Below are 26,611 nucleotides of genomic sequence, written 5' to 3' on the forward strand. Positions count from 1 at the left end.
CCAGCCAGAGCTTTACAGTTACAAATGTTTATTCTACATAAAAATTCCACAAAATGGGAAGCTGTTTTGCACCCCAAAGCTTTGGGAGAAGAAAGGGAGGCTAGCAGGGAGGGAAAGGGGGGAGGAGAAAAGAGGCAACATACAGTGTCATCCAGCCCAGTGAGACAGAGCAAGCCAGGGTCAAGATCCACATAGAAAACAAGGACACTTAGCTCACAGTACAGCAACAGTACAACTCCACAGGGGCTCAGAAAGCCTTCAAGTACATTAATTACAAAAAAAAAAAAAAGAAAAGAAAAACCAATCCCCAGTTCGAGTGCAAGCTGTGCGTGCCCCACACTGTTGGTGGAATACTGCATCGCCACGCTCCCGGCGCTGGGAGGGCAGGTGGCACTTGGAACAGAGGTGGTGAAACCGAAAGGACAAGCAGTCTGAGGTTGAGGGCTGGAAAGAAAAAGTGAAATGTCTTCCCAAAGCACAACCACACTGTTGGTGATTTGGTCTGTACATGCAACAACGGGGTAGGTAAAAAGGAACCGAACGGGGCTTCCCATAGTGCAGGGGTAATTATTGCACCAAAACACCCTCCCCTCACAGCGAGGACAGTGTGAGCCTGCGTGCGGGGCGGCGAGGGCAGCCTGCTCCTCTGCCTCCTTGTGCCGGAGTCTGCACCACCACCCGCAGGATCCCAGCAGAACGCTCAGCTGTGGCCCCATCCAGCTCCTGCTGCTGGGGGCTGCTGGTGGTGGTGGGACCAACAAGGAGCAAGTGCCAGGTCTCCCCCAGCGCTGTTCTTGGCCTCGTGCCTTTGACAGGGTTGGGCCACAGCCCTGATGGCGTGTGAGCTTGTGCCACAAAAGCAGCTGCTTGGAAGAAAAAAAAGTCACCTTGTGCTTGCAGTGGGCATCGCTGCAGGGTGGGAGCCTGAGAGGAGCGTGTTTTGCCTGCCTGCCTTGGAGCAGCGCCCCCAGCAGCGTTATTGCTTCCTGGAGGAGGAGGCCTGGTGCTCACTGGCTCGGCAGAGCAGAGCGTGCTGTGGGGCAGGTAGCTGCACAGGGGCAGGAGCAGCTGGTGTCACCTCCAGGTCCCTTCCCTGTAGCCAGACACATCCTCACAGAGCCAAGACCCTGCCTGTGTGTCTCCTGCCCTATTGGAGGGGGGCTCCAGAGCTGCCCCTGATTATGGGGGTCCTGGTGCCCCCAGCCTTTCTGTGCACACAGGCTGCAGTGCTGGAGCTCATGTTGGTGGTGGGACTGTGGAAGAAGGGGGCTCTGGTCTTCAGTTTTGTCATGGCCCAGCACCCACTGGGGGCTTGGGCTGGGCAGAGGACCCCAGCTGGACATGCTTCCCTGGGGCAGCTTAATGCGCCCAGGGACTGGACGGTGGGACCAGGGGGCAGGGAAGGAGCAGTGTTGGGGTGGCTGCAGGGCAGGGCTGCACCTGGGGAAGGCAGCACGGTGTCCTGGCTCCTGCCACTTCCTCTACCCCTGCATCACGCGTGGGTCAGCATCAGCATCCACACTGCAGCCCCCAGCCGGGGGAGCGCAGGGTGGAGCTGCTGCCCTCACCCCAGTTGGAGCAGGGAGGTGACGTGCTACCAGGTGCCATCAGGTGCCCTTTTTCTGCTTCCAGCATCTGGGCTTGTGTCCAGCCCCTGTCCCAGTGGGTGGCTGTGAGCTTGGCCTCAGGCACCTGCCTTGCTTTGGGCTCCTCTAGCACTTTGGCATGTACACAGGTGAGCTGGAGCCCTGGAAGCTCCTGAGGAATGTGGGCAGAGCCCTGCCCTCCAGCCTGAGAAGGGACAGTAGCAACACTGGGTCCCTCCAAGCTGGCAGCAGGCTCAGGCCACCCCACAGGGGCTGCACCCATGTGGTTGGCATGGTGGGGGGCACAGGGCACCATCTCCCCAAGTGTGGGTGCCTCGCTGGATGGCTCAGAGGACAAGCAGGCAGAAGGGTGCTGTGCCAGGAGGAGGTGACGGGGCAGGCAGGTGCCAGAAGGTGGCAGAGAGCTGGAAGGGTCAGTCAGGCGCTGCCCTGCTCAGGGGCTGGTAGCACAGAGGAGGAGGAGATGGACGAAGGCTGCTTGCTCTCGCTTGCAGGGGCATGGGTGCAAGCAGGGCTGCTCCTGGGACCATGGCAGGAGAAAGCCCAACTGCCTCCAGCCCCCACCCACAGGTTCCTGTGTGGAGAAGTGGGGCTGGAGGCAGCCCCGCTCCCGGGCGAGCGCTGTCGGGGCCTGCAGGGAGCACAGCCCGTGCCTGGGGACAGCAGGAGCCAAGGCTACCATGCCTTGGGGCTGAGAACAGACCAATGATGCTTAGGTGTGGAGTGAGTGGCCAGTGAAACATGCTGGCCTGAAAGTCCCTATACACTCCTGCCCCACCAGACCAGCACCAGGATGCAGCACAGGTCCCCACGTGGCTGGTCCCCATCCCCAAGCCACCATGGTGGCCCCAAAGCAGCAACTCCTCATCCCACACTGCTCCGTCAGGCACCCGCCACCAGCAGCGGCACATCCAGCCCCTGGCACCTGCACTGGGGCGAGGTCTTGCCCAAGGAGGGGGCCCCGCAGCCGGGCATGGCCACCAGCAGGCAGGGACCTGGCAGAGTGCACCCCTGGGGAAGGGCCCTGCAGGAGAAGCAGCCCAAGGAAAGGTGTTTGCAAGCACAGATGTGGCTGACAGACATGAGAGCTCTGGCTGGAGGTGATGGGGATGCTGGGGGAGGTTGACTGGGGACTGTGCTCCCAAGGACCCTGAACACTCTTTGTTGGTCCCTCCTCATCCTTGGCCGTGGCCACCCCAGCCTGCCCAGCCCAGGAGGAGCAGCAGCGCCCATGGGCACCTCTGTCCCCACCAGCCACCCAGGCTGGAACAGTGATGAGGGCTCGGGTCCCCCCGCCAAGGGTTCCCCTTGCATCCATCACTGTCCCCTGCACCCTGCCTGCACCCCGGGGCCGGTGCTCCCTCCACACAGATGCACCGCACCGCACACACAGCATCACAAACAACCATGCATTAGAAACTGAAATGCTGCTGGGAGGCTCCGGGGCTGCATGGGTCACTCCGGTGTGGCTGCGGCCCCATGGCAGGCGCGGCTTCATCCATTGCACACAAACTGTCCCGTGGGGGTGAGTCTAGCCGAAAATGCCGCCGAAGGTGGAGGCAATGACGATACCCAGGATCACGCAGCAGATGATGATCATGATCTTCTTCTGCTCAGGTGTCCCAGCACCAGCAAGGAGAGAGGGGAGAGGGGCAGGAGTGAGTGCTGCGGGACAGGCTGGCCCTGAGAGCAGGGAGCTGCCATCTGCCCTGTTCTCCTTTACCTGTGGTGGGGTCTGAGCAGCACTGGGGGAGCCAGAGGGGCTCCAGCAGCTCTGGGGCAGGGATGGGCACCCCAGCATCCTGGGCTGGTGGCCCTGGGGTCCCTGGTCTGCCACGAGACCCAGTGTGGGGACTGGGACAGGCAGCTGGCACCACACACGGTCAGAGCTGCACCATGCTTTTTCTCTGGGGATCTTGTTTATGCTGCGAAATACCTCCAGGGTGGGTGTCAGAGGATGGACCAGACTCTGTTCAGTGGTGCCCAGCACCAGGGTGAGGGGCAACGGGCACAGACTGAAACACAGGAGGCTCCATGTGAACATGAGCAGAAACTTGTTTGCTGGGAGGTGCCAGAGCCTGGCCCAGGCTGCCCAGAGCGGGTGTGGAGTCTCCTTCTCTGAGCCATTCAAACCCGCCTGGACCCACCTGTGTGATCTACTCTGTGACCCTGCAGGAGCTGGGTCTCTTTAGTTTGGAGGAGACTGAGGGGTGACCTTATTAATGTTTATAAATATATAAAGGGTGAGTGCCACGAGGATGGAGCCAGACTCTTCTCGGTGGCAAACAATGATAGGACAAGGGGTAATGGGATCAAGCTGGAACACAAGAGGTTCCACTTAAATTTGAGAAAGAACTTCTTCTCAGTGAGGGTGTCAGAGCCTGGCCCAGGCTGCCCAGGGAGGTTGTGGAGTCTCCTTCCCTGGAGACATTCAAACCCGCCTGGACACTTTCCTGTGCGACCTCACCTAGGCGTTCCTGCTCCAGCAGGGGGATTGGACTGGATGATCATTTGAGGTCCCTTCCAATCCCAAACATACTGTGATACTGTGATACTGTGAGCAGGGCTGGGCTGGGGATCTACAGAGGTCCTGCAGCCCAACCAGCCTGGGGTTCTCACAGCTGTCTGGCCCACAGGGCAGTGGGGGCAGGCAAGGGTGCCAGGCAGGGTCCTGCCCGTGGGATGGAGGTGTGGGCAGGGGAAGATGGGCCCCAGCCAGTGCCGTGACTCACCCGTCTGGCTTTGCTCTGGTACTTCACCGCTTTTTTGGTGTCAGACACAGCCCGCTCCACGTAGTCCACCGAGTGTTCCACATTGTACTCGATACGGTCAATCATCTCTCCCTGCAGAATGGGGACAGGGCCCATGCAAGCCCAGACGTGAGCTCCTTCGTGCTCCCCAGCACTGCGTGGGTGTCACCCGGCCCTGCGATGGAGAGAGAGGGACTGTCAGGTACCTGTAGGCAGCAGGTGCCTCAGGGTGCTCTGGGGTGGGAGCTCTGGACCAGGGACTCTGTCCCAGAGGGTTGGGACATGTGTGGACATCCCATCAGTAATGGTCAAGGGGATTCCCCAGCCTGGTCCTGGCCCAGCGTCTGTCCTGTCTGATCTCTCAGGTGACATCAAAGCCACAAAAAGATCCACACTGACAGCGCGCTGCACACTGCTGAAACTGGAGGCATGGTGGGGGAGCAAGGACAGCACCAGGTGGGATGCTCACAAAGCCGCACACATGCAGGGATGGCCACTCTGATCTGCACAAGCACCCTACCCAGGGTGGAGGGTCCTGGAGCTGGGCTGGCGAGGCTCCTGTCCTTCTACCCCCCCCAGTTTCAGGGGTGGGCAGGGAATGTGGGGCACAGCCTAGGGCAAGCTCCCCCAGCGTGCCAGCCTTGCTTGGCCCCCTCCTGAGTGCACAGGACAGCAGCCAGGTTCTGCAGCAGCCAGGTTCTGCAGCAGCTGCGGAGTCTGACAGTTCATGCGACCAAGAGGGTTGTAGGGGTTGGGGAGGCTCAAAGCCCAGTGTCCCCCTGCATGGCACAGAGGGAATCTGGGCTTGGGGTGTCATGGCCCGCAGCTCCACAAAGCTCATTTCTCAGCTTAATGCCAGAAAGCACAGGGAGGACAAGCCCTGCAAGCCCAGACATGCACCCCCAACTCCCCCTCCCAGGCTCCCTGCTGCCCCTGTCCTGTGCCTGTGCCATGTCAGCCTGGCTGCCTTGCCTAAAGCTGCTGCTTCTTCTTCCCACCTGTGCCATGCCTGGGGCAGCGCAGGCAGCTGCCAGCCTGGCACCCTCTGCTCCGGTTGCCAGCAGCCCAGAGCCCCCCACCCCGCAGGACAAGGCAGGGGGTGGGCATGGCCCAGCCTTTAGAATGGGGCAGGGAGCTACAAATCCTGCACGGCAGACAGCAGAGGGCACCCACGCTGCCGGGGCCATGCGAGAGATGCAGCCATGCAGGGTGCAGCCATGCAGAGCGGAGCATGCAGCACGGGCAGGGGCTCGGCGGGGCTTTACCTTCCACTGGTGTCTCCTCGGGCCGTGGCAGCATGGCGGGCAAGAAGGGGGGTGAGCAGAGACACCACAGCATGTGCCGGGTTGAAGAGCCAAGCACCATGGGCTGGCGGCACACCCAGGGGTGGCCTGACAGGACCACCGAGGCCGGCAGCACCCGGAGCTCACCCAGCAGGGGCCGGTGCTCTGGGGCACATGGAGGAATCTCCACCCGCATGGCAGCCACCCACTGCCCTCCTCCAATGCCCTTCACCCCCGCCCAGCACGCAGCAGACCCCAGTGCCGGGGCACAGGGCGAGTGGCTCTGGCCCTGGGGAGCCCAGCCGAGCTTCAGTGGGAGCCACATCAGTCCCAGATGCGTTTTTTTTTCCCCTCAGCACCCACCCATGCAGGGGCTGCCAGCAGCCCTGTACTGTTCCAACCCTCCCCAGGTAAGCTCCGTACCTGGCTCTCCACCAGCATGGCCATGTCCATGAACATGTCATGCAGCTCTCGGATGCTGTTCTCCAGTTTGATGATCTCACTGTGCCGTGTTTCAATCTCATTCAGTGCCTGCTTAGTGATGTTTGAATCCATAATGATCTGCAGGAACACAAGGTCACTGAGCATTGGGCTCAGCTCAGGTGCCAGGAACAGGGGCACCAAGAGAGGGAAGAGCAGGAGCCCCTCCAGCCACCCCAGTTTGCAGCAAACCCCCACCCCCCAGCCAGGATGCAGCAGACCTGAGCACCCAGGTCCCACCTCCCGTGTGGGCTACGCTCACCACTGCTGTCCCGGGGCCACCATAGCAGCACATCCACCTGCCAGGCTGCCTAGGATGGGGGGGCTGGCTCAGCTTTTGACCATGCTGAGCTTGGACCTGGTGCTTACCCCAGACGAGAAGATGGCCGGGTTGCCGCTCTCCAGCATGTCCTCCAGCTCCTCACTGGTGGTGGTCCTGCCAGCTGCAAGCAACACAATGTGGGTCAGCCATGAGCCTCCTGTCCCAGCCACAGGTCCCATGACCCGACTGCAGGGCTCTGCTGGCTCCACAGCATCTCCTGAGAGTGGAACGCAAAAAAACCTCCAGTCCCAGCAGCACGCTGGGCAGCTGGAGGGGGATGCCACCCCACAGCTCCACTCTGTGTCGCCCCTGCAACCCCTCTGTTTAAGGGGGTCAAGCTGCCAGCTTGGTACAACTCACCAGGAAAGCCAGTCTATCCCTCTTGGTCAAACTGCCCATTCCTGTGGGGCGGGGACTGGTGCAAAAGGACCAGGGATGCTCTTTCCAAACCCCATTTCAGGCCATTTGAAGGCCATGAGGACACCGGACTCGGCAGGGCTTGCTGGGCTGGTGGCACTGCTGCAGTCACTGCGCTGCCAGAGCTTTAGCCCTGCAGCTGCATAACAGAAACCAGGCTCCGTCCTTCCCCCTGCAACAAAGTCCTCTCCTGGACCCAGGCTGGTACCTGGATGGACGGATGGAGGGGTGGATGGATGGATGGATGGATGGATGGATGGATGGATGGAGACCACCCTGCAGAGAAGGACTAAGGTGTGCTGGTGGGTGACAGATGGGACATGAACCGGCAATGTGTGCTTGCAGCCCAGAAAGCCAAGTGTCTCCTGGGCTGCATCACCAGCAGCGTGGGCAGCAGGTCGAGGGGGGGGATGCTCCCCCTCTGCTCTGCTCTCCTGGGACCCTGTCCTGGTTTTGTTAAAAAACAAGTTTCTCTTTTAGTGAATTTTGCCTGTCAGCTAAAGCCTTCATGTTAGCTGCATTTTCCTGGAGAACCCAACACATGTTTTGGTAAACCTAGCAATGGAATGCAAACTTATTGATAAGCACGGATGGACATCTCGTGAAAGGGGCAACGAGAAACCGGTGACCAAGAGACTGACGAACGGTGAATAACATCCCATTCACCTGAATACTTCCTATAAAAGTGGGAGATCATGAGGATCTCGTCCCTTTTTCCCTTTTCCTTTTCCCTTCTGCTCATGGCCGACATTAGCAGAGGACCTTGCTGGTCGTCCCTGCGAACTGAGGCCAGTGAGAGACTGAATCCAGCTCCGGTTGGCTGCAGAGTCCAATCCAGGACTTTGGGTGCTGGCTCTGCAGTTGCTGAGACTTACAAGATTGGTTTTGTATATTTTGTATTATTTTCTCTGTTCTTATCAGTAGCATTAGTAAAACATTTTTAATTTTTCCAACTCTTTTCTCTCTGTCCTTCTTTCCCTCCCAATCGCCTGTCCTGAGTGGGAAGGGGGGAGCGGGAGGGGCAAGGAGGGGAAGTGGCGGGGAGAGGAGGTTGACAACACATCTGCCAGGGTTTGATTGTCATCCCGCAATCAAATCCTCGACAGACCCCAGAGCACCGAGTCCAGCTCTGGGTCCCCAGCACAAGACGGACATGGGCCTGGCAGAGGGGGCCAGAGGAGCCGCTGAAACGGTCCAAGGGCTGGAACAGCTCTGCCCTGGAGAGAGGCTGAGAGAGCTGGGGGGTGCAGCCTGGAGAAGGCCCCAGGGAGACCTTGTGGTGGACCCTTAGTACTTAAATGGGGGCTATGGGAAAGATGGAGAGAGTTTTGAGCAGGGCCTGCAGTGACGGGACAAGGGACAAGAGTTTTAAACTGAACAAGAATGGGGTTAGGTTGGACATAGGGAAGAAATGCTGCACGGTGAGGGTGGTGAGACCCTGGCACAGGCTGCCCAGAGAAGCTGTGGGTGCCCCATCCTGGAAGTGTTCAAGGTCAGGCTGGACGGGGCTCTGAGCAACCTGGTCTGGTGGGAGATGTCCCTGCCCATGGCAGGGCTTGGACTGGATAATCAAGTTTAAGTTCTCTTCCAACCCAAACCACTGTGAGTCCATGATCCTGCAACATGACTACAACAAAGCCCCACGAGACAGGGCTGGAGACAAGCTGTCTTGAGCCCACCATGCAAACAAGGGCAGAGCCAGAGCAGAGCCTGCCTGAAAGGAAGTTGCAGCCAGGAGGGTGTTGGTCTCTGCTCCCCAGGAACAAGCGCCAGGAGCAGAGGAAACGGCCTCAAGTTGCGCCAGGGGAGGTTGAGGTTGGATGTGGGGAACAATTTCTTCCCCAAAGGGCTGTGGGGCATTGGAACAGGCTGCCCAGGGCAGTGCTGGAGTCACCATCCCTGGAGGGTTGGACAGACGGACATGAGGTTCTCAGGGACATGGGGCAGTGCCAGGGGTGGGTTATGGGTGGACTCCATGATCTCGAGGGTCTTTTCCAACCAAAAAGATTCTATGATTCTATGACCTGACCCACCTGACCGTCCCGCAGCTCAGACAGGTCCAGCCCTGCCCACAGTGCTGTCAGGATGAGCAGATGTCAGCGATAAAAGCCTGTCTGGCATGTCACAAACTGCCACCCACCTCCCCATCCCTTGGGACCCTTCTGCTCAGCTGGGTGGGACTGCAGGGGCCAACTTCCAGCACTGTGCAGGTACTGGCACCCAATGAGACATCTTCAGCTCAGATAAACCTCATGGTCATTCCTGAGATGAAAATGTCACAGAAATCCTAAGTAAGCCTTTCCCAGCACCCGGGGACCACCTGGGGCTGCCTGGAGGAGCCGCTGGGGACAGAGCAGCCCCCAGACTCCCCTGGCTGAAGGGCAGCTCGGGCTGCAACAGCCTGCCCTTCTGCACACACACTGACCTGGTCTCACACAGCGGGGCAGGGCTAATTAATCCTCTCCATGCCTTTGGAGACGGCAGATGCTTCGTTTTTGTCTCCTCGGTCTCACACATAACAAAACTGTTCATAAAAAACAAGCTGCATCTGTGCAGCACCTCTGTGGCTTCAAAGCTGCACACCCACCACAAAATGCTCCTCCAAGCTTCAAATCCCATTTCTCTGGGAGCAAAACCTAATTAGATTTAATATGCTGCTTGTCATAACAGACAAAATGGAGGGGGGAAAAAGTGAAGGAGCAACACCCCCCATCACAGGCAGCACGGACGCCTGTGCCATGGAGCAGAGCTCCCAGCAGCAGAGGTGGGGACACTGCTGGGACAAGGAACAGGCCCACCAGCCCACGGCCACCGAGCACCTGTCTGGCCACCACCAGCCCAGGACACGGCGCCTCCTGTGATGCCTCTGTGGCATCTGCCATCCCGGTGCGAGCCAAGCAAGTGAGGAAGAGGGGGGTGAGGGCAACTGATTTTGCTGTCAGAGCTCATGGTGCTTTCTGTCTTTGGATTTACCAGCTGAAAATGAGAGCTGAGGATTTTGTAGAGCTCCAATGCAGTCACCACAGCCCAGCTGAGCTCCTTTCAAAAGAGCCTGTTCAAGAGCCCCTGGAGCACCAGGCACTGAAGGCGCTGACTGGGACAGCCCAGGACGCTCTCCTGCTAAAACCTCCATCAGTTTGCTACTTGTGATGAGCCTTTTTGCCAGAAGAGATTTTCCACTGTCCTGACAAGGAACCCAATTTTTGCAACAAACTGTGCACAGGACTGTGGACCTTCCCAGCACAGACCCCATCCTGCATCTGCTCCACATCTGCACCCCAAAGGGAAAGCAGGTCCCTCATTGTCACCAGCTGGGCCACCTCCTCTGCACCCACCCAGCGCACCACGGTGAGTCCTGAGCAGCCTCTTCCTTGTACCCTGTCAACGGGCACTGATGGACAGACTGAAGACAGGTATAATTTAATATATCTGCATAATTTAAGCAAAGCTGCTGAGTCCTTCCAAAACCCAGGAGTAAAAAAACCATGAGGAAGGTTTCTTTCAAGCCTGCAGACAATTAAGGTCTTGGCTAAGTCCTTTCAAAACTTCTCTCTTAGAAGGGAGGCATAGTGAGACCTTAATTCCTGTCTATGTTACAAGCCACTCCTGGAGCTGGGTATCACCTACAGAATGACATCAGGTGACAAATGAGTCAGCTGGAGCGGTGACACACTCATCACCCTGCTTTACATTAAACGTCAAGTTCTTGTTGAGCCTCTTGTCAGTCAGACTTTCCATTCAGCCGGTGTGAAACGTTTCTGTTATTATTATACATCATAAAGACCAATCTAAAGAGGGGAAAGGCTTGCACAGCCGTCTCCTTCTAGTCCTCCCCAGAAATAGCCGCACCTCATTGGCACCACGTTCCCAGGCACCTGCAGCTCACGAAGGACATTCCCAGAGCTGAGCTTCAAGGGCACCATTCTGACTCAAAGATCTCATACCTTATTATTCACACCGAGTTGCGACAAGGAAGAAAAACACCTGCATGTTTGTGAGGAAAAAAAACCCAAACCTGGACTCACTAGGCTCCAGACTTGCCTTTTGAGCACAAAACCACATAACGCCTCTCTGACGACGAGATTATTTTCTAAAATCTCTTTTAATCTCCGCATGTCCTGACTTGTCCCTTGCTTCCTCATTCCCCTCATGCCGGTGGTGGTATGGTTCTTCTGTGCTGGGAGATGACCACGTTTCTCTAACCAGCTATCGCCAGAAGAACCACCAGCAGAGCGGGTTTTGTGGACAGGCAGGACCAGACTTCTCCTTAAGTGACAGGCTCTGGATGCCCCAGGGAGATCTCATGGGTGGTGACAGCCTCAGAGGTGTCACCTGGGGCCCCGAAGACACCACTACTGGTGCTTGGGCCAGGGAGATGCCTGGGACAGGCACCAAGGCTTGCGCTTCTCCTGCAGCAAGGGAAAGCACAGGGAGCAACGAGTGCCCCCAGCTCATGAGCTCGCTTATAATCATCGAATCATAGAGTCATTTTGGTTGGAAGAGACCCTCAAGACCATGAGTCCAACTGTTAACCCAGCACTGGCACTAACCCATGTCCCTGAGAACCTCGTCTCCATGTCAGTTAAACCTCTGCTCAATCACCTCCAGGGATGGTGTCTCAACCACTTCCCTGGGCAGCCTGGTTTTATATTATTTTCATTTATTTATTTGTTTATTCATTAATTTATTTATAGCTATATTTATTATAGATAAAAATATACTTATTTCATCTTTTATAGATACACTTCCCTGGTTTTACATTCAGTTCAGTTCACCCATGATAGAAAGCACCTGGAGGAATGGCAAGACAGCAGATGGGAGTCATGAATTGCCACGAGCTTCTCTGAATTCAAATTAGCTGCAAACAAGGAAGAAACGTCTCTCCCTGTGCTCTCTGCACTCTCTGCACAGCATTGAAGAAAATCTGAGGGCAGTTTTTGTATCTTGCTGGATGCGCTTTGCTGGATGTGGTTTGACCCTGAAATGTGAGGTGCCACCACGTGTCTGTCCCCCCACAGGAGCCGTGTCCTGGTTGCTCCGGCGTGCAGGGTCCCCGTGCCCCCGCGCAGCTCTACACAGCGGCAGGAGCAGCTCTGAGGCAGCCAGAGCCCGCGCAGGATGCGGCCCCGCGGTGCGCACAGCCCGGCTGCATCGCCCCCCGGGTTTACTCACTGATCTCCAGCTGCCTCTGGATCCTGCCCTTGCAGCGCTCCCGGTAGTCAGTCTGTGTGGCGTTGTACTCGGACATCACCTCCACAAACTTGCGTGACAGCGTAGAGTGCTGTGGAGGGGAGAGGAAGAGAAAGGGGGTGAGGGTCCCGCCGGAGGAGCGACCTGCCACCCACGAGCCAGGGGAAGGCTCAGCCCTGGGGGCCCCCTGCACCTCTACCAGCCTAAAAAGTGTTTCTAGCCCAAAATCTGCTCCAAGGAATGTGACAAAAGCACAAGGTGGGGAGGTGGCAGCAGGTGATACAGCCCTGGTGATGGGGGTGGAGCGGATGCACCCCTCACCCAAGCACAGATCAGGCAGAGCCTTCGGCCCCCAGACGACACGGCAGGGTGGCAGCAGAGCCGTGGGTCGTGACAGCAGCGTGGTCCTTGCGCCACAGCACAGCTTGTGCCTGTCCCTGACTCACTGACGGGACGTGCCAGACCCAGCACGGGTGCAGAATGGACCTGGGGCGGTCACTCTGTGGTGTTGGAGTTGGGCGGGGAGGCCCCGGGGGGATCCTGTGCCCTAAGGCATTAAAACTCCAACCTGACCTGGGGCAGGGCTGGTGAGGGAACCCTGGGGACCCAGGCAAGCAGGGGGACAGGTAATGTCCAGAGTAAATGTCCCCACTCTGGGAGCACGGTCCCACTTTTCCTCCCCACACTGGAGGGCTGCCCCAGGCGTCAGCCCCACGGGGACGTGGGGGACGAGTGTCTGCCCCAAACCGAGGGGCTGCCGCCAGAGCTGCCAGCCCAGGGCCGGTGCAGTGGAGCTGCAGCCCCCGCACACAGAGCAACCTCATCTGCTTAGGCTGTTTCCATTCTCCAGGAAATGTGCCAGAAAACCTTGGAATTACACCTGACCAGGGTCTAGCTGAACATGCTGAGCACCCCAATGCTGCCCCAAGGGGGAAGCTCAGCCCCACGTGAACAACCACACTGGGGTTTGCTGTCTGATCTGGCTGTCAGGCTGAGCACAGCAAACAGGCCTGAACATGTTCCAGGAAGGTCAGGACAAAGCACCACATGCATCCTTCATCCCAACACCTGTATCTCTTGAATGAGCCCTTTCCCCAATATACCAGAAATCAAGTTTCATAAAACCATGGACTCACAGAGTGGTTTGAATTGGAAGAGAACTTGAAAGAACATAGAATCATAAATGTCCTGAGTTGGGAGGGACTCACCAGGATCATGGAGTCCAACTCCTGTCCCTGCACAGGACACCCCACAGGTCACCCCGTGTGTCTGAGGACGTTGTCCAGTCTCTTCTTGAACACTGTCAGGTTGGGCCGTGACACCTCCCTGGGAGCCTGCTCAGTGTCCAGCACCTCTGGGTGCAGAACCTTTTCCTCATGTCCAACTTTACCCCATTCTTGTTCAGTTTAAAACTCTTGTCCCCTGTCCTGTCACTGCAGGCCCTGCTCAAAACTCTCTCCATCTTTCCTATAGCCCCCATTTAAGTACTAAGGGTCCACCACAAGGTCTCCCTGGGGCCTTCTCCAGGCTGCACCCCCCAGCTCTCTCAGCCTCTCTCCAGGGCAGAGCTGTTCCAGCCCTTGGACCGTTTCAGCGGCTCCTCTGGCCCCCTCTGCCAGGTCCGTGTCCGTCTTGTGCTGGGGACCCAGAGCTGAACTCGGTGCTCTGGGGGTCCCAGGAGAGCAGAGCAGAGGGGGAGCATCCCCTCCCTCCACCTGCTGCCCACGCTGCTGGTGATGCAGCCCAGGAGACACTTGGCTTTCTTGCCAGCTCATGTCCCATTTGTCACCCACCCGACTCCCCAGGCTCTTTTTTGCGGGGCCAAAAGCCTTCCTTCCTTTCCAGAGAAGCAAATCTGGTGCATGAGTCTCAAGTGAAGCCAAACCCAATACTGTGTGCACTTGTGCACTTCTCCAACCATGTATCAGAAGCATCATCTGACACCCCCATCATGGGCACTCAGCACCGCTCTCGCGTGCGGTGGTCACTGTGAGCCGATACCACTGCAGGGGAAGAAGGTTGTGTTACCCCAGCCTCACCCTGTGGACTGCTCGTGCAGGGCAGTGGATATGGAGCATGGAATATGAAAGAAAGGAGATGATGGACAAGGAATAGGAAAAGAAGATACTCAGAAAGGCTCGGAAAGAAGTTATGGAGAGACTGACACCATGATGAAACTCCCAATGAGTGATCCCACAGGGACTTTCATGGCCACCAGCATGGTCTGGGCTCCCCGTTAGAGAGTTACTGCTTACCGAGAGCCAAGCCCATGGGCCAGAGCAGCTCTCAAAGCCTCTGCAGGGTTGGTACCACCAGCCCAGCCCCAGCCAGCACAGCCCTACCTCCAGGAGATGGCACTGGAGACATCTTGAAGATACAGTTGTTTGCTCTGCAGCTATTCTAAGCAAGCAGCAGCTCTGTATTTATGGCAGAGCCTCAGACTCAGCTCATCTTATGATTCTGCTGGCAAAGCTCAAACACCCCCAGCAGCCTCAAGCCCAGCAGGCAGCTCAGGAGGCGCCCAGCCCAAAGCAAGGTCAAAACAGCTCCCGAGTATCAGCATGGCTTGAAATCGGGCAAAGACACGATGTGCCATCCACGCAGCTCTCCTTCTGCCTTTTCAAAATTGTTTTCCTAAAATCCAGTCAATTCTCATTCAGCTGAAAAGCATCAATGTACGTCGATCTGCAGCCAAACATAGCCTGGGTGTTAAATTATGCTCCTTTCTGCTCATCAGTACACCACACCATATCTCTTTTACTTAATACGTTATTTAACTTAGTGTTTATTTTGTCAGATTGTTATTTCAGGTTCCCACGGGCATCCCACATGTCTACAGAATGCATTTGATTTTTGAAGGAATAGGGAGCTTCGTGCAAACCGGGCTCTGGAAAAAATAATTTACATGGTTTTCAGTCATTAAATTTAAATATAAAACTAACTGAATATTCAGAGTAAATAAAAAGCGTACCAAAATGTGCCTTGCATCTGCAAATTCACCAAACAGAAAATATTAACTCAAGTTAGGAAATGGGGTTGTTTCACCTCAGGCCAGAAAGTCTTCCCTCCCCAAATGTGGGGCAGGCAGCCCCATTCGCTGAACCACCAGGATGGATTTCTGAAGAGCTTCTAGAGATCTGGGTACCCACAGGGGCTCTGAAACCCTTCCAAAGCACACACTGAAACCTGGACCTTGGCCTTCCATGTTTTTAATTAAGAGAAAGACCCTTCCAAAGCGCTCATCCCCGGGGGATAGCAGCCTCCCTCCTGCGCCCACCGGGATCACGCGGGAGCAGAGCCCCCTCCTGGGTCCCCACCGGCCGGGGTTGTTTCAGTGTCTGAACTAGGCCAAGCAAGGTGAATATTTCCACCACACTGGCTTGATAAACCAAGCCAAAAGCAAGTAGAGCAAAAGCTCTTCGGAATAACAAGGACTGAAAGTACTGATGTTTGGAAGAAAGTAAATAGCTGCTTTTGCTCTGCTATGAGCTCAAAAACTGAAACTTATAGAAACATGGAAAATACTGTTGAGATGTCTGGGAACCTGTGTCACTAGCAATATTTCTGGGCTGGGGATGCCCTTGGGAGCTGTGACCCCAAGGTCCCTGTATCTCGCTGCAGCTGAGCCGCCCGAGGCAGGGCGCTTCACTCACGCTGCCGCTGTGAAGCCGGGACAGAGTGGTTTTCGTGTAATGAATTTAGAACATGAAAACAGCTCTTCCTCTGTGCAGAAGCAGCCCAGGAGCCAAGCTGGCCCTGGGAGCAGTTTGCTGGAGGCTGGTGGAGTTCGGGACAGCCACGGGGGGACGCACTCGTGCTCCCACAGAAGAGCCCCCCTGGGCCTCCCCTGCCCCATGGGGCTCACACCAGCCTCCCTGCGCTGTTGGCTCCCAGAGCCCAATCAGTCGGCCTGGGATAAGACAAAGCTGTTCCTGGGAAAGGTCCAGGTCTGGTGAGGCTCTTCTGGCTGGAGATGGCAACTGCAAAGCCAGAATAAGAATCCATAATCTTAATGCTCAGTTAGTCCTAATTTACAATAGGTTAACCCAGGGCTGGGGAGGAGGATCCACTCCTCGTTCCTTCTTTGACTCATTGATTTGCTCACAATAAAGTCCATACAAACCCTCGTTGCTGAAATATTTACCCAAGGACCATGCTCCAGCACAAGGCATATCCAAATCAGCTCTCCAGCTGATTTGCTCTCCAGTTCAACTCCCCCAGGCAAATGCAGGAAGGAAGGTGGGAGCAGGGCCGGGCTTGTGGGAGCACAGACACACTGACCAAGCTGGAGCAGTGTGAGGGCTGTGGGGCCAGCAAGACATGCTGTCCTGAGCACTGGAGAGCCCAAGGAAGCTGTGGTCCCACAGTTCAATGGGGCAAGAGCTCGGGTGACGAGGGACACAGCAAAGGCTAAGGTTTCCCTTTCTTCTCTTGCCTTGGTGATCACTGGTAAGTTCCGTCCTTGGCCTCTCAGTGCCCTCTGAGCATGAGTGGCATGAAACACCACTCATGGAGACAGATGTAGACTTTGGGTGTGCTTCAGTCAGCTGGAAATATTCAGGTCCATGGAACCAGGCATCTGAGCATGCATCACACATAGATGAGGTTTTTAGGGACCTGGTTTAGTGCCATCTTCTGAAAGGACGATCTGGGGAATCCCTCATGCTCCACTCAGTCACTGGGGAAGGCATTGAGTAAATCCTCCCAAGACAAGAAGGTAATTGGAAACAGCCAGCATGGATTTACTGAGGGAAAATTGTGCTGTGCCATCCTGATGGCCTTCTCCGATGAGATGAGTAGCTCTGCAGACATGAGGAGAGCAGGGAATAGCACAGCCAGATTTTAAGGCCTTTGACGCAGACTCCCATTGTACATTTATAGCCTTTTTGATGGGACACAGCTTGGATAAGGCTGATGGAAAACTGTCTGGACTTCCAGGTTGTGATCAGCAGTACAAAGACCAACCAGTGGCCATTTCCTGATGGTAACCCCTCAGGGAGCAATGGTGGGTCTGAAAACACCATTGAACACCTTCACCAGTAACCTGGACTGCAGTGTCCTTTCAGCAGGTTTGCAGAAGACACCAGACTAGGGAGAGTGATGGAAGACAGGACGGGGACTCAGAGGGACCTCAGTGCTTTGGAGAAGGGGGCTGACACAAACCCCATGAAGCTCAAAGGCAAATGCAACATCCTGCAATGGAGTCGGGATGCACGCCACAGGGCAGGCTGGGGCCAGCTGGCCAGAAAGCACCTAGAGCTCCTGAAGTCCCCAAGGACATCAGGTTGGCCAGGGCTCAGCAGTGAAGGTAGAACTCACCACGGGCTGGGTCAGCGGGAGGACAGGCAGCAGTGGGAGGACAGGGATTCTTCAGCTCCACCTAGACCACAACTAAAGTTCTGTGTTCTGCTTGGAGCTACCCAGTGGGAGTGATGCCAGCTGAGGCCACCAAAGTGGGCTGGGCTGAGGCACAGGACAAGTAAGGACAGGCTCAGAGGAACAGGGTTTGGTCAGCTGAAGGTGAAAAAGCTCAGGGGGATCTTATTGCTGTCTACAATGACTCAGTGGAAGAATGGAGAGAAGCTGGAGCCATACTCTTCTTGGAGGTGCACAGGCAAAGGCCAAGAGACAACAGACCAAGCTGAGACACAGGGAATTCAAGTTAAATATTAAGGGAGAAAAAATCATCATAAAGGTGGTCAAACACTGGACCAGGACTCATGGACTGATGCCTACGGCACCTCCATCCTTCTAGACACGAAGAACACAGCTGGACAAGGCCATGAGCAGCCCAATGTGGCTGGCACTGCTCTGTGGCAGGGCTGGGACCTCTTGAGGCCTCTTCCCACCAGCATGTTGTGAACCCACAAGAAACAAACCTGGGTGCCAGATTTCTAGTTGGGCTATTGCTTGTCCCTGGATGACCAGGAGTCCAAGGGGGACACCCATGTGACAAACAAGGCCAATGCCAGCTGCAATAGCTCCATGGAAACACAGTGTCCCTGCTGAGGCTCTGTCCCATGGCACCAAAAATACCAAATCACACCAGCCGTGCACTGGGAACCAGGGCAAAACCAATGCAAGCAACGGCCAGGGATGCTGTCACACTGGTTGGCGTGTTCCAGCCAGAAAGCTGCTTTACCGCCAACTCACCCCTCACTGTTCCCTGGGTGACAGCTCCAACAATCACATCAGTACCGCTCACCCACCAGGCACACACAGTCCGACAGCGCTGTCACCTCCTCTTACCCACCACGCGTGGTGACAAGCAAAGCCAGCAACGCAGCTCTGGGACATTGCTCTGTGCCCAGCTCACCGCCCGCCCTGCACACACGAGTGTGTGAGCTGGGCACACATGGCTGAGCACACACAGAATCACAGAATCCCAGAATGTCAAGGGTTGGGAGGGACCTGGAAAGCTCATCCAGTGCAATCCCCCCATGGAGCAGGAACACCCAGATGAGGTTACACTGCTGGGGATACACTGTTGGGGACACACTGTTGGGGACACACGGCTGGGGACACACGGCTGGGCACACAGTGCTGGGCACACACAGCTGGGCACGCACTGCTGGGGACACACGGCTGGGAACACAGTGCTGGGCACACACAGCTGGGCACACACGGCTGGGCACACACTGCTGGGGACACACTGCTGGGGACACACTGCTGGGAACACAGTGCTGGGCACACACAGCTGGGCACACACGGCTGGGCACACACTGCCGGGCACACACTGCTGGGGACACACTGCTGGGAACACAGTGCTGGGCACACACGGCTGGGAACACAGTGCTGGGCACACACGGCTGGGCACACACTGCTGGGGACACACGGCTGGGCACACACTGCTGGGAACACAGTGCTGGGCACACACTGCTGGGAACACAGTGCTGGGCACACACTGCTGGGCACACACTGCTGGGCACACACTGCTGGGGACACACTGCTGGGGACACACTGCTGGGAACACAGTGCTGGGCACACACAGCTGGGCACACACGGCTGGGCACACACTGCCGGGCACACACTGCTGGGGACACACTGCTGGGAACACAGTGCTGGGCACACACGGCTGGGAACACAGTGCTGGGCACACACGGCTGGGCACACACTGCTGGGGACACACGGCTGGGCACACACTGCTGGGAACACAGTGCTGGGCACACACTGCTGGGAACACAGTGCTGGGCACACACTGCTGGGCACACACTGCTGGGAACACAGTGCTGGGCACACACGGCTGGGCACACACTGCTGGGGACACACGGCTGGGCACACACTGCTGGGAACACAGTGCTGGGCACACACTGCTGGGCACACACTGCTGGGGACACACTGCTGGGGACACACGGCTGGGCACACACGGCTGGGCACACACTGCTGGGGACACACGGCTGGGCACACACTGCTGGGGACACACTGCTGGGCACACACGGCTGGGCACACACTGCTGGGGACACACTGCTGGGGACACACTGCTGGGGACACACGGCTGGGCACACACTGCTGGGGACACACGGCTGGGCACACACGGCTGGGCACACACGGCTGGGGACAGGGTCCCAGCGAGGGGTCAGCGTTCCTGGGCACATGAACAGCTGCAGGAGCCTGAGAGCACCTTGGTGAGAAGCCAAAGCCCCACAGTGGAGCAGGGGGCTCCATGCCCACCTCAGCCTCCCAAGGCAACGGCTCCAAGCTGCAGCCCCGAGGAGCTCCTCTCCCCTGGGGACTGCGCCTGCAGAAATGCTAAGAAATGTCCAAATTACAAGAAAATCACTCAGTTCCTTGACTGAGTGTTCCATGGCTGAGAGAGTTGGGCTTGTGGAGGAGAGAAGGCTCCAGGGAGACTTTACCACAGCTGTTCAATATATAAAGGCAGCTTATAGGAAAGAGGGAGAGAGACTTTTGACCAGGCCCTGCAGTGACAGGACAAGAAGTGGTGGTTTCAAACTGAAAAAGAATAGGTTTAGGCTGGACATAAGGAAGAAATGTTTCATGATGAGGGTGGTGAGACAACCTTCCAACCCAAACCATTCCATGACTCTGTGGTGGAGCAAAGCCCTGAATGCCGCTCTCCCATGTGCCAGGATGACGTCTGAACCACTGAGCTTCAACACGGAGCAAATCTAAACTCTGTCCAAATTCACAGCGCCGGGCCACATAGCACCAATTTGTGGCCACCTCTGGTTCCTTGGACACCATGGAAATGACGCCTTTGCCTGTGAAACAGGGGCACACCGCAGCCGACACCAGGGACGGTCACCTTTGACATCCACCTCCCTGCCACCTGGCACCTGCGTTTGTGCTGGCAAATTGGTGCTGAAGGGCACAGCACGGAGCACAGCAGAGCAGAAAGGCTGGTGGGGGTTCCAGCGCTGCTGTCAGCACAGGATTGTGTCTCTGAGTGACTCCCCCAGCACTGCTCAGCTGGAGCAGAGCTCGCTCATGCTGGATCCCCTGGGGAGGCAGAGCAGAGCGGCGTGCAGGGGGACTCGCTGCTGTCCTGCTCTGCTGTTGCACCGTCCTCTGCTTTAGCTTTGCTATGGCCCAGCAACGCCCCTTCCCACTTGCTCTGGAGACATCCTTCAGGTCTTCCTCTTGCTTGTGTGGAGCCTGGAGGAGACTGGGCTCCAAGCTGGACCCTGCCTCTGCAGAGTCATCAGTTAATGTCACCGCTGCACTGATGTGGCACCAACCGCGGATGGGAGAGCAGACTAGATGAGTCGCTCCCCAGACTGAAAACGAGATCAACTATAAGCGCCCAAACTCCTCTGGTTTCACTGCAGAGCGCTTAGGGCAAGTAGGATTTTTACTGAATTTTGTGCATAAACTCCCTGCAAGATCTGCACCTGGATCCACACCCCTGGGTGCTGAAGAGCAACACTGGCAGCTCCCATTGCCGTTATCAGTTTAATGATTTGCTAAAACACTATCTTCATTGCAAAACAAAACCCTGCTGCTCTGCTCCAAGAGGCCTCATCTTCACCCCCATCCTCCAGTGTGACCAGCAAGGACACGGCACTGGAGCTCACCCAGCAGCAATGCAGAGGAGCAATGGCTGCCTCTGGCCGGGTGCCTTCTCCCCAAAGCTCACCGAAGGTTGGCCGACCCTCAGTAACAACCACACAGCAACCCTGCCTGGCAGGGCAGAAGAGAAAGCTTCAGCCCAGAGATTCTGAGAAGTGGCAATGATGAGATGGCCGTGACAGGCTCGTAGTGCTGCACCGGTCACGCAGCCATCCCGCAGCTGCCCTGGATCCTACACGTGTGTCCTCAACATGGCCTCTGGTGACACAGATGCTTTGCCTGGCCACCCCAGTGTGAGTCCCCCGGGAGCTGTCTCCAGCCTGGCTGGGCTCTCACCACACAGCCCATGGCCAAGCTGGGACAGGCAAGGCTGTTTAAATATAGACATGACCCAAAGAAGCTCAGCACCAGAGTGCTGCAACTGAGTTAGTAAAGCTCAGCATGAGACTGCACTGAAAAGGAGTGCAAGTTATTAAGTAAAAATATATTTAAAATAAGACTGGTTTCACTACCTCCTGGATTCACTCATTTGTTCATGCTCCAAACTCACAAGCACCACAAGACACATGGCCAGCAGCATTTGTATGTGACATCTCCCATAGGTCCCCCCCATCATCTCCTGGGTGACTCTTAGTTACTGGTGGCCACAGAGGGGTTTGGGATGCATCTCCTGTGCTCACCAGGAGCTGCCAGTAACACTCATCTTCCAGTCCATTGACTTGTCCTGCCTTGGGGTCATTAGGCAGCACAGCTGATTTACAAGTAGGGAATGGTTTAAATTGCACGAGATCTTCAGAGGTCCTCTCACCTCCTGTCTTGGAGTAAGCTGCCCAATGGTCTTCCACCCTAAGTCTTCTTAGAAGCTGTGTGTATCCATGTTGGCATTTCAATGACTTTTTGGGTTAGATGCCATCAACCCACACCAGTCTTGTATTCCTTCCTCTGCCATCCCCTCTGCTGATTCCATGTATATGTTCCTATACAAGTTATTTAAATCTTTCTTATCTGCCCCTAGAGAAGAACCATGGGACGCCGCCTGCTCAAGAGCAGCGGTCCCCAGACTCACCACTTGTACAGGACAAACTGAGAGGACAAAGAAGTACTTGCGCCATCCCCCAAGGCATAAACACTTCAACAAGACTTCTGTAGCAAGGACTGAGCGAACGAATGCTGCAGAGCAGAGTCCAGAGAACCCCAAACTACATGGGGGAAGTTGGAGACAAGTGGACCTGTGGGCTGAGCGGGCATCTGGGGTCACCTGGGCATGATCCCCACTGCAGCGAGACACCCATGACAGCCTGATGGGCGCTGGTTTACAACAGAGAAGTGGCTCTTTCAGCCTGTACATGAGCTAGAAGCTTTAGAGTCCAAGTAGTTGTAGAGGGTCAGTGCTAAAGCCAGATCCCATGGTGAGTGCAGCAGCACCCAGGAGTCGGCCATGGCTTAGGGGACACAACTGTCTGTGGATGGCCTGTTTCTGCCATCAGGATCTGGTCACCCTTGTACAGCAGGACAGGTTCACCCATCCTCCATAGGCATCTGCTAGAGCATCACCCTGGTGCCCCAAAGGCAGCAGTGAAGGGAGAAGCTGGGGCACCCTCCACGCTTGAGAAGGCCCCACGGATGCGCCCATGGTGTGGGGCAGTGTCACAAAGCCAGCCCCAAGCAGGCACAACACCTCTCTAGAAAGGCCTTGGACGGAGCTGCTCCATCAAGGGAAATGCAGATGACAGTTCATGCAATAAAGCCTCTGACTTTCCTCCTGGAAGATGGAGGAACCAAAGCTGTAAAACATCATGTTTTTTCACAGGAATTAACCCACATTTTCAGCCCAGTGCTCAGCAGTAATGGCCAAGTTGTACCGTCTCTAAACGAAACACTTGTTTGCTTTGTACACTTTCTGAAAAATAAAAAATTGCACTTCTCCTCTAAGCACCATTTCATCACACTGAATTAGTTCATCTTTTAGAGCTCAGGCCATAGCTGGCAACAGATGGACTCCATAAAAACCACCATGGTCACACAACACAAGATGCCAGTCTAACACAAATTCACTCTTTCGGATCCACTTTCCTCTAAAACCTGGAGTTAATGACACTTTTGTGGGAGCAGTGTCAGGTGCCACCTACCCTCCCATGGATGGTGCAAGCAGAGTATGGCAGCTCCGGTCAGCGTGAAGTCTTGCATGCGTGCTGGGGCCAAGGTGCCACTGTGCACCTACGCCTGATCCAGACAAATCTGCACTGCTGCTTGATCCAACAGAGGCAACTAGAGTCACGACCTCGATCTCTGCTGCCTCCATCCCGACATGCTCTGCTATCCTGGGATGTCCAACACAATTACAGAGCTCTGACTTCAGAAAATCAATACGAGTATGTCCTATTTTCATAAAGTACACATTATTTTGGAATTCAAGTCCTAGTTTCAAAAGCAGCTGGAGACCATGGGTATCCTTGTCTTATGAGACCTCAGGTCATCATCTTCTTCTGAGTTAACCTGTGACGATGCTGCAGGCTGTACGATGTGTGTATGAAGCTCAGTCACCTCCCCTGTCCCCAGCTCCATGTCCTTTCCCTTAGCTCTCCCCAGGCCCTAGCGCTGCCTTCCCACGTCCTGCCTGCTGCTTCCTCAAGGAAACCTGGCACTTTCTGCCAAGTCACTGGTCTTGCCACGACCCCATTGACCGTGCTCTCACTGTTGGTGTTCTCAGAGTCTTCCCACTGCACCCACTGTGGACATCAGAGTGATGGTTGTGACCAGCCCTTGCTTTCCAGATGCCCAGGCCACAACTCGAGTGGTGCTCAGCAGGGACATCTGCAGCAATCAGACCTTCTCACTGCAATCAGATGCTCTCAGGAGAGAAAAGCCTTTCTACAAGACACTTGAACATTTCTTCCATTGAAAGTTTCTAAGCTATTTCTTGACTTTGCAGGGGTGGAAGGGGAGTTACTCAGAATTGTAGGATAATTCAGGCTGGAATGGACTTCAGGAGGTCACGCAACCCAATCTCTGGCTCAAAGCAGAGTTAGTGATTTCAGTTTTCAGTGTGCGCTGCTGGGCCTACGGACAAGTTCCATGTCCCTCAACACCCCACCATGGTTCACCCCACTGAAGCGAGAACAGCACGACTGTTCATCACAACTGAGCACAACACAGCCTGGGGACCACCTGGGCAAAGGAGAGGGAGGTGGACCCTGTCCCTCCACCCACCCTGGATAACACTGCTAAGAAGCCCATCAAAGGAAAGTGCCAGTTACTGGTGGTTTCACAGGAACAAGAGGAAGAGTTGTGTCAGCCCTTCCAAAGTCTAATGCTTCCTGAGCTGTGAAGCCACATTGACACCTGGTGGAGTGGCAATCACAGACCTAACAGGGAAGAACCTGTCCAGCAGGCTGCACAGTGCTCTCCCAAAGACCACTCGTCTGCTTAGATTAAGGGAAATTTTAGGTGAGCAAATGAGGTCTCATTGATGGGCTGTTCAACCATCCTTCCAGGCACTGAAGAAACACAGGGAGACTTCAGGTCTCTGAACATGCTGCAGACAAATGTTCCCCCCTCAAAGCTGGCACGTCAGAGGGGACTTCTGCTCCAGATAAAATCACCTTTAATGAGATGGTTAACATAAATGTGCAGAAACCCACATGCCTGTTTGTCCACACAGATGCCCAGACTTGGACACACAGACAAAGCCACTGCTTGCTGCCCTCCCCCCCGCAGCCCCTTTGTCACGCACTGGTGTCACAGGTCTTTCAGGCTGGCTTTTTCGCTGATCCATTTGGAAATGTGCTGCACTACTTTCCCCAGGATTTGCACACCAGAACTTCTTGCTCTAAAGCAAAGCACAGCCCTCTCTCCCATCACCTCCGGGGATCCCTCAGCTGCCTCCAGCCACTTCCCGTCCTCCCGGTCCCAGTGCCACAGGGCAGGCACTCACCTGAGTTTTCCTTATCCGCAGGTCAGCAGATGACCTGTTCAGTCCTTCCTCTTGTTCAATACTCTGCTCAATACCTGGTCAGGGTAGAAGGACACAGATTATTTCGCACTGTTTAGAGAAGGAAAAGGGGTGGTTTGGCAAAAGGGCTGTAAAAGGCTGAAGCCTGCAAATCGAGGAGCACCTGGCACTGAGCAGCTCCCAGCTCCCCCAGCCCGTGATCACGCCAGGACTGTCAGCAAAGCCCCGTTTCATCGTGGCAAAGCACCCAGTGCCTGGCCATCAGCTGAGACTTTGTGCTGTCAAGGGCAGTCCCCATCACTCCCGGGCTGGTAAACACAGGCTTCAATACAAAATAGATGTCACGCTCAGGTCTGATCTCTGCACTTGACGGTATTCAAACAAAATGGAGTGCTGTTCTCCCCCTGCTAGGTAGGAGGAGGAGAAAACCCAGAGCTAAAATGTCTCTGTAAAATACCAAAGCTCAAGACGTCTCCAGGGACCCTAAAAATAGTAGGTCTGCCAGCTGCCCGGCCCTGCCCGCGGAGGACTTGCCGGGCTGGCAAGAACATGCAGCATCTTGCTGAACGCTCCTCTGCAGCAAAGCAGAGATTTGCCCTTTTAATTATGCCCAGCAGTGCAGCTGAGAGGAATTTCTCACTTGCCCAAAGTCCATAAATCACATCAGGGAGGAGAGCTGCCCTGCTCAGCATCCCATCTAGGTCTGGGCAGGGAGGGGGCATGGGGTTGCAGGGCAGGAGGTCTGGCACAGAACAAGGCAGTGGAAATCTCTTCTTCAAGGCCAGCTCTGGATGTGCTAATTCAAAAGCTTAAATTCAGGGACTTAAAAAGCCTGGAAGAAAGCTCCCATCAGCAGGCTGGCCCAGGCTGCAGATACTGTCTCCATGTAGACCACCAGGTGTGAGCTGGTGGCATCTCTCACGTTTGGCTGAAGATCCCATTCCCAATGCAGCTGTCCCACAGTTCTCTGAGCCCGGCTGTCCCCAGCACCTTCCACACTGGACCAGGTCCCACGAGCCCAGCACAGGGCAGGTTCTTCCTGCAGCAGGAGCTCCCCATTCCCTGGAGCCGCCCGGCGGCTCCTCATCGCCATCCAGTGCAACAGGGCAGAGCGCAGGACACCGACACCGCTGTGGGCATCTCTGGTTTTGTTTCCCTTTCAGCAGATCTGAGCCTGTTTCCCAGCCCAACCCCTCCTTGCCAGGCTCCCGAATCTAGTGCCTCCATGTAGCACAGTTCACAGTGTTCATGACCCCAGGAAGGCGTGGATGTGTTGGAGAGGCCAGAGGAGCCACAGGAATGATGCGAGGCTGGATCAGCTCTGCTGGGAGGACAGGCTGAGAGAGCTGGGGTGTTCAGCTGGAGAGGAGAAGCTCCGGGGAGACCTCAGTGGGGCCTTTCCGGACTTAAAAGGGGCTGATAAGAAAGATGGGGACAGACTTCTGAGCAGGGCCTGTTGTGACAGGACAAGGGGTGATGGTTTAAACTAAAGCAGGGAGATTCAGGCTGGACACGAGGAAGAAATTGTTTCCCCTGAGGGTGGTGAGAGCCTGGCCCAGGTTGGGCAGAGAGGTGGTGGA

General features: G+C 55.9%; 1 protein-coding gene across 2 annotated transcripts in view; it reads right to left on the reverse strand.

The window, feature by feature from the left end:
• Window positions 1–11: 11 nt before the first annotated feature.
• Window positions 12–26,611, reverse strand: part of STX1A (syntaxin 1A) — an 85,316-nt gene continuing 58,716 nt past the window's right edge. The window contains exons 5-10 of one of the 2 annotated variants that reach the window (XM_065852782.2): window positions 25,014–25,087; window positions 12,032–12,140; window positions 6,490–6,563; window positions 6,064–6,201; window positions 4,340–4,450; window positions 12–3,216 (exon numbers count right to left, since the gene is read on the reverse strand). In XM_065852782.2, coding sequence (XP_065708854.1) covers window positions 3,139–3,216; window positions 4,340–4,450; window positions 6,064–6,201; window positions 6,490–6,563; window positions 12,032–12,140; window positions 25,014–25,087 — 584 coding nt within the window. In that variant the 3' untranslated portion in view covers window positions 12–3,138. Of the gene's footprint in view, window positions 3,217–4,339; window positions 4,533–6,063; window positions 6,202–6,489; window positions 6,564–12,031; window positions 12,141–25,013; window positions 25,088–26,611 lie in introns of those variants that run through there. The other variant, XM_071817078.1, reaches the window with a different exon arrangement.

This window comes from Patagioenas fasciata, chromosome 19 (assembly GCF_037038585.1).
Source record: "Patagioenas fasciata isolate bPatFas1 chromosome 19, bPatFas1.hap1, whole genome shotgun sequence".
In the NCBI taxonomy this organism is placed as follows: Eukaryota; Metazoa; Chordata; class Aves; order Columbiformes; family Columbidae; genus Patagioenas; species Patagioenas fasciata.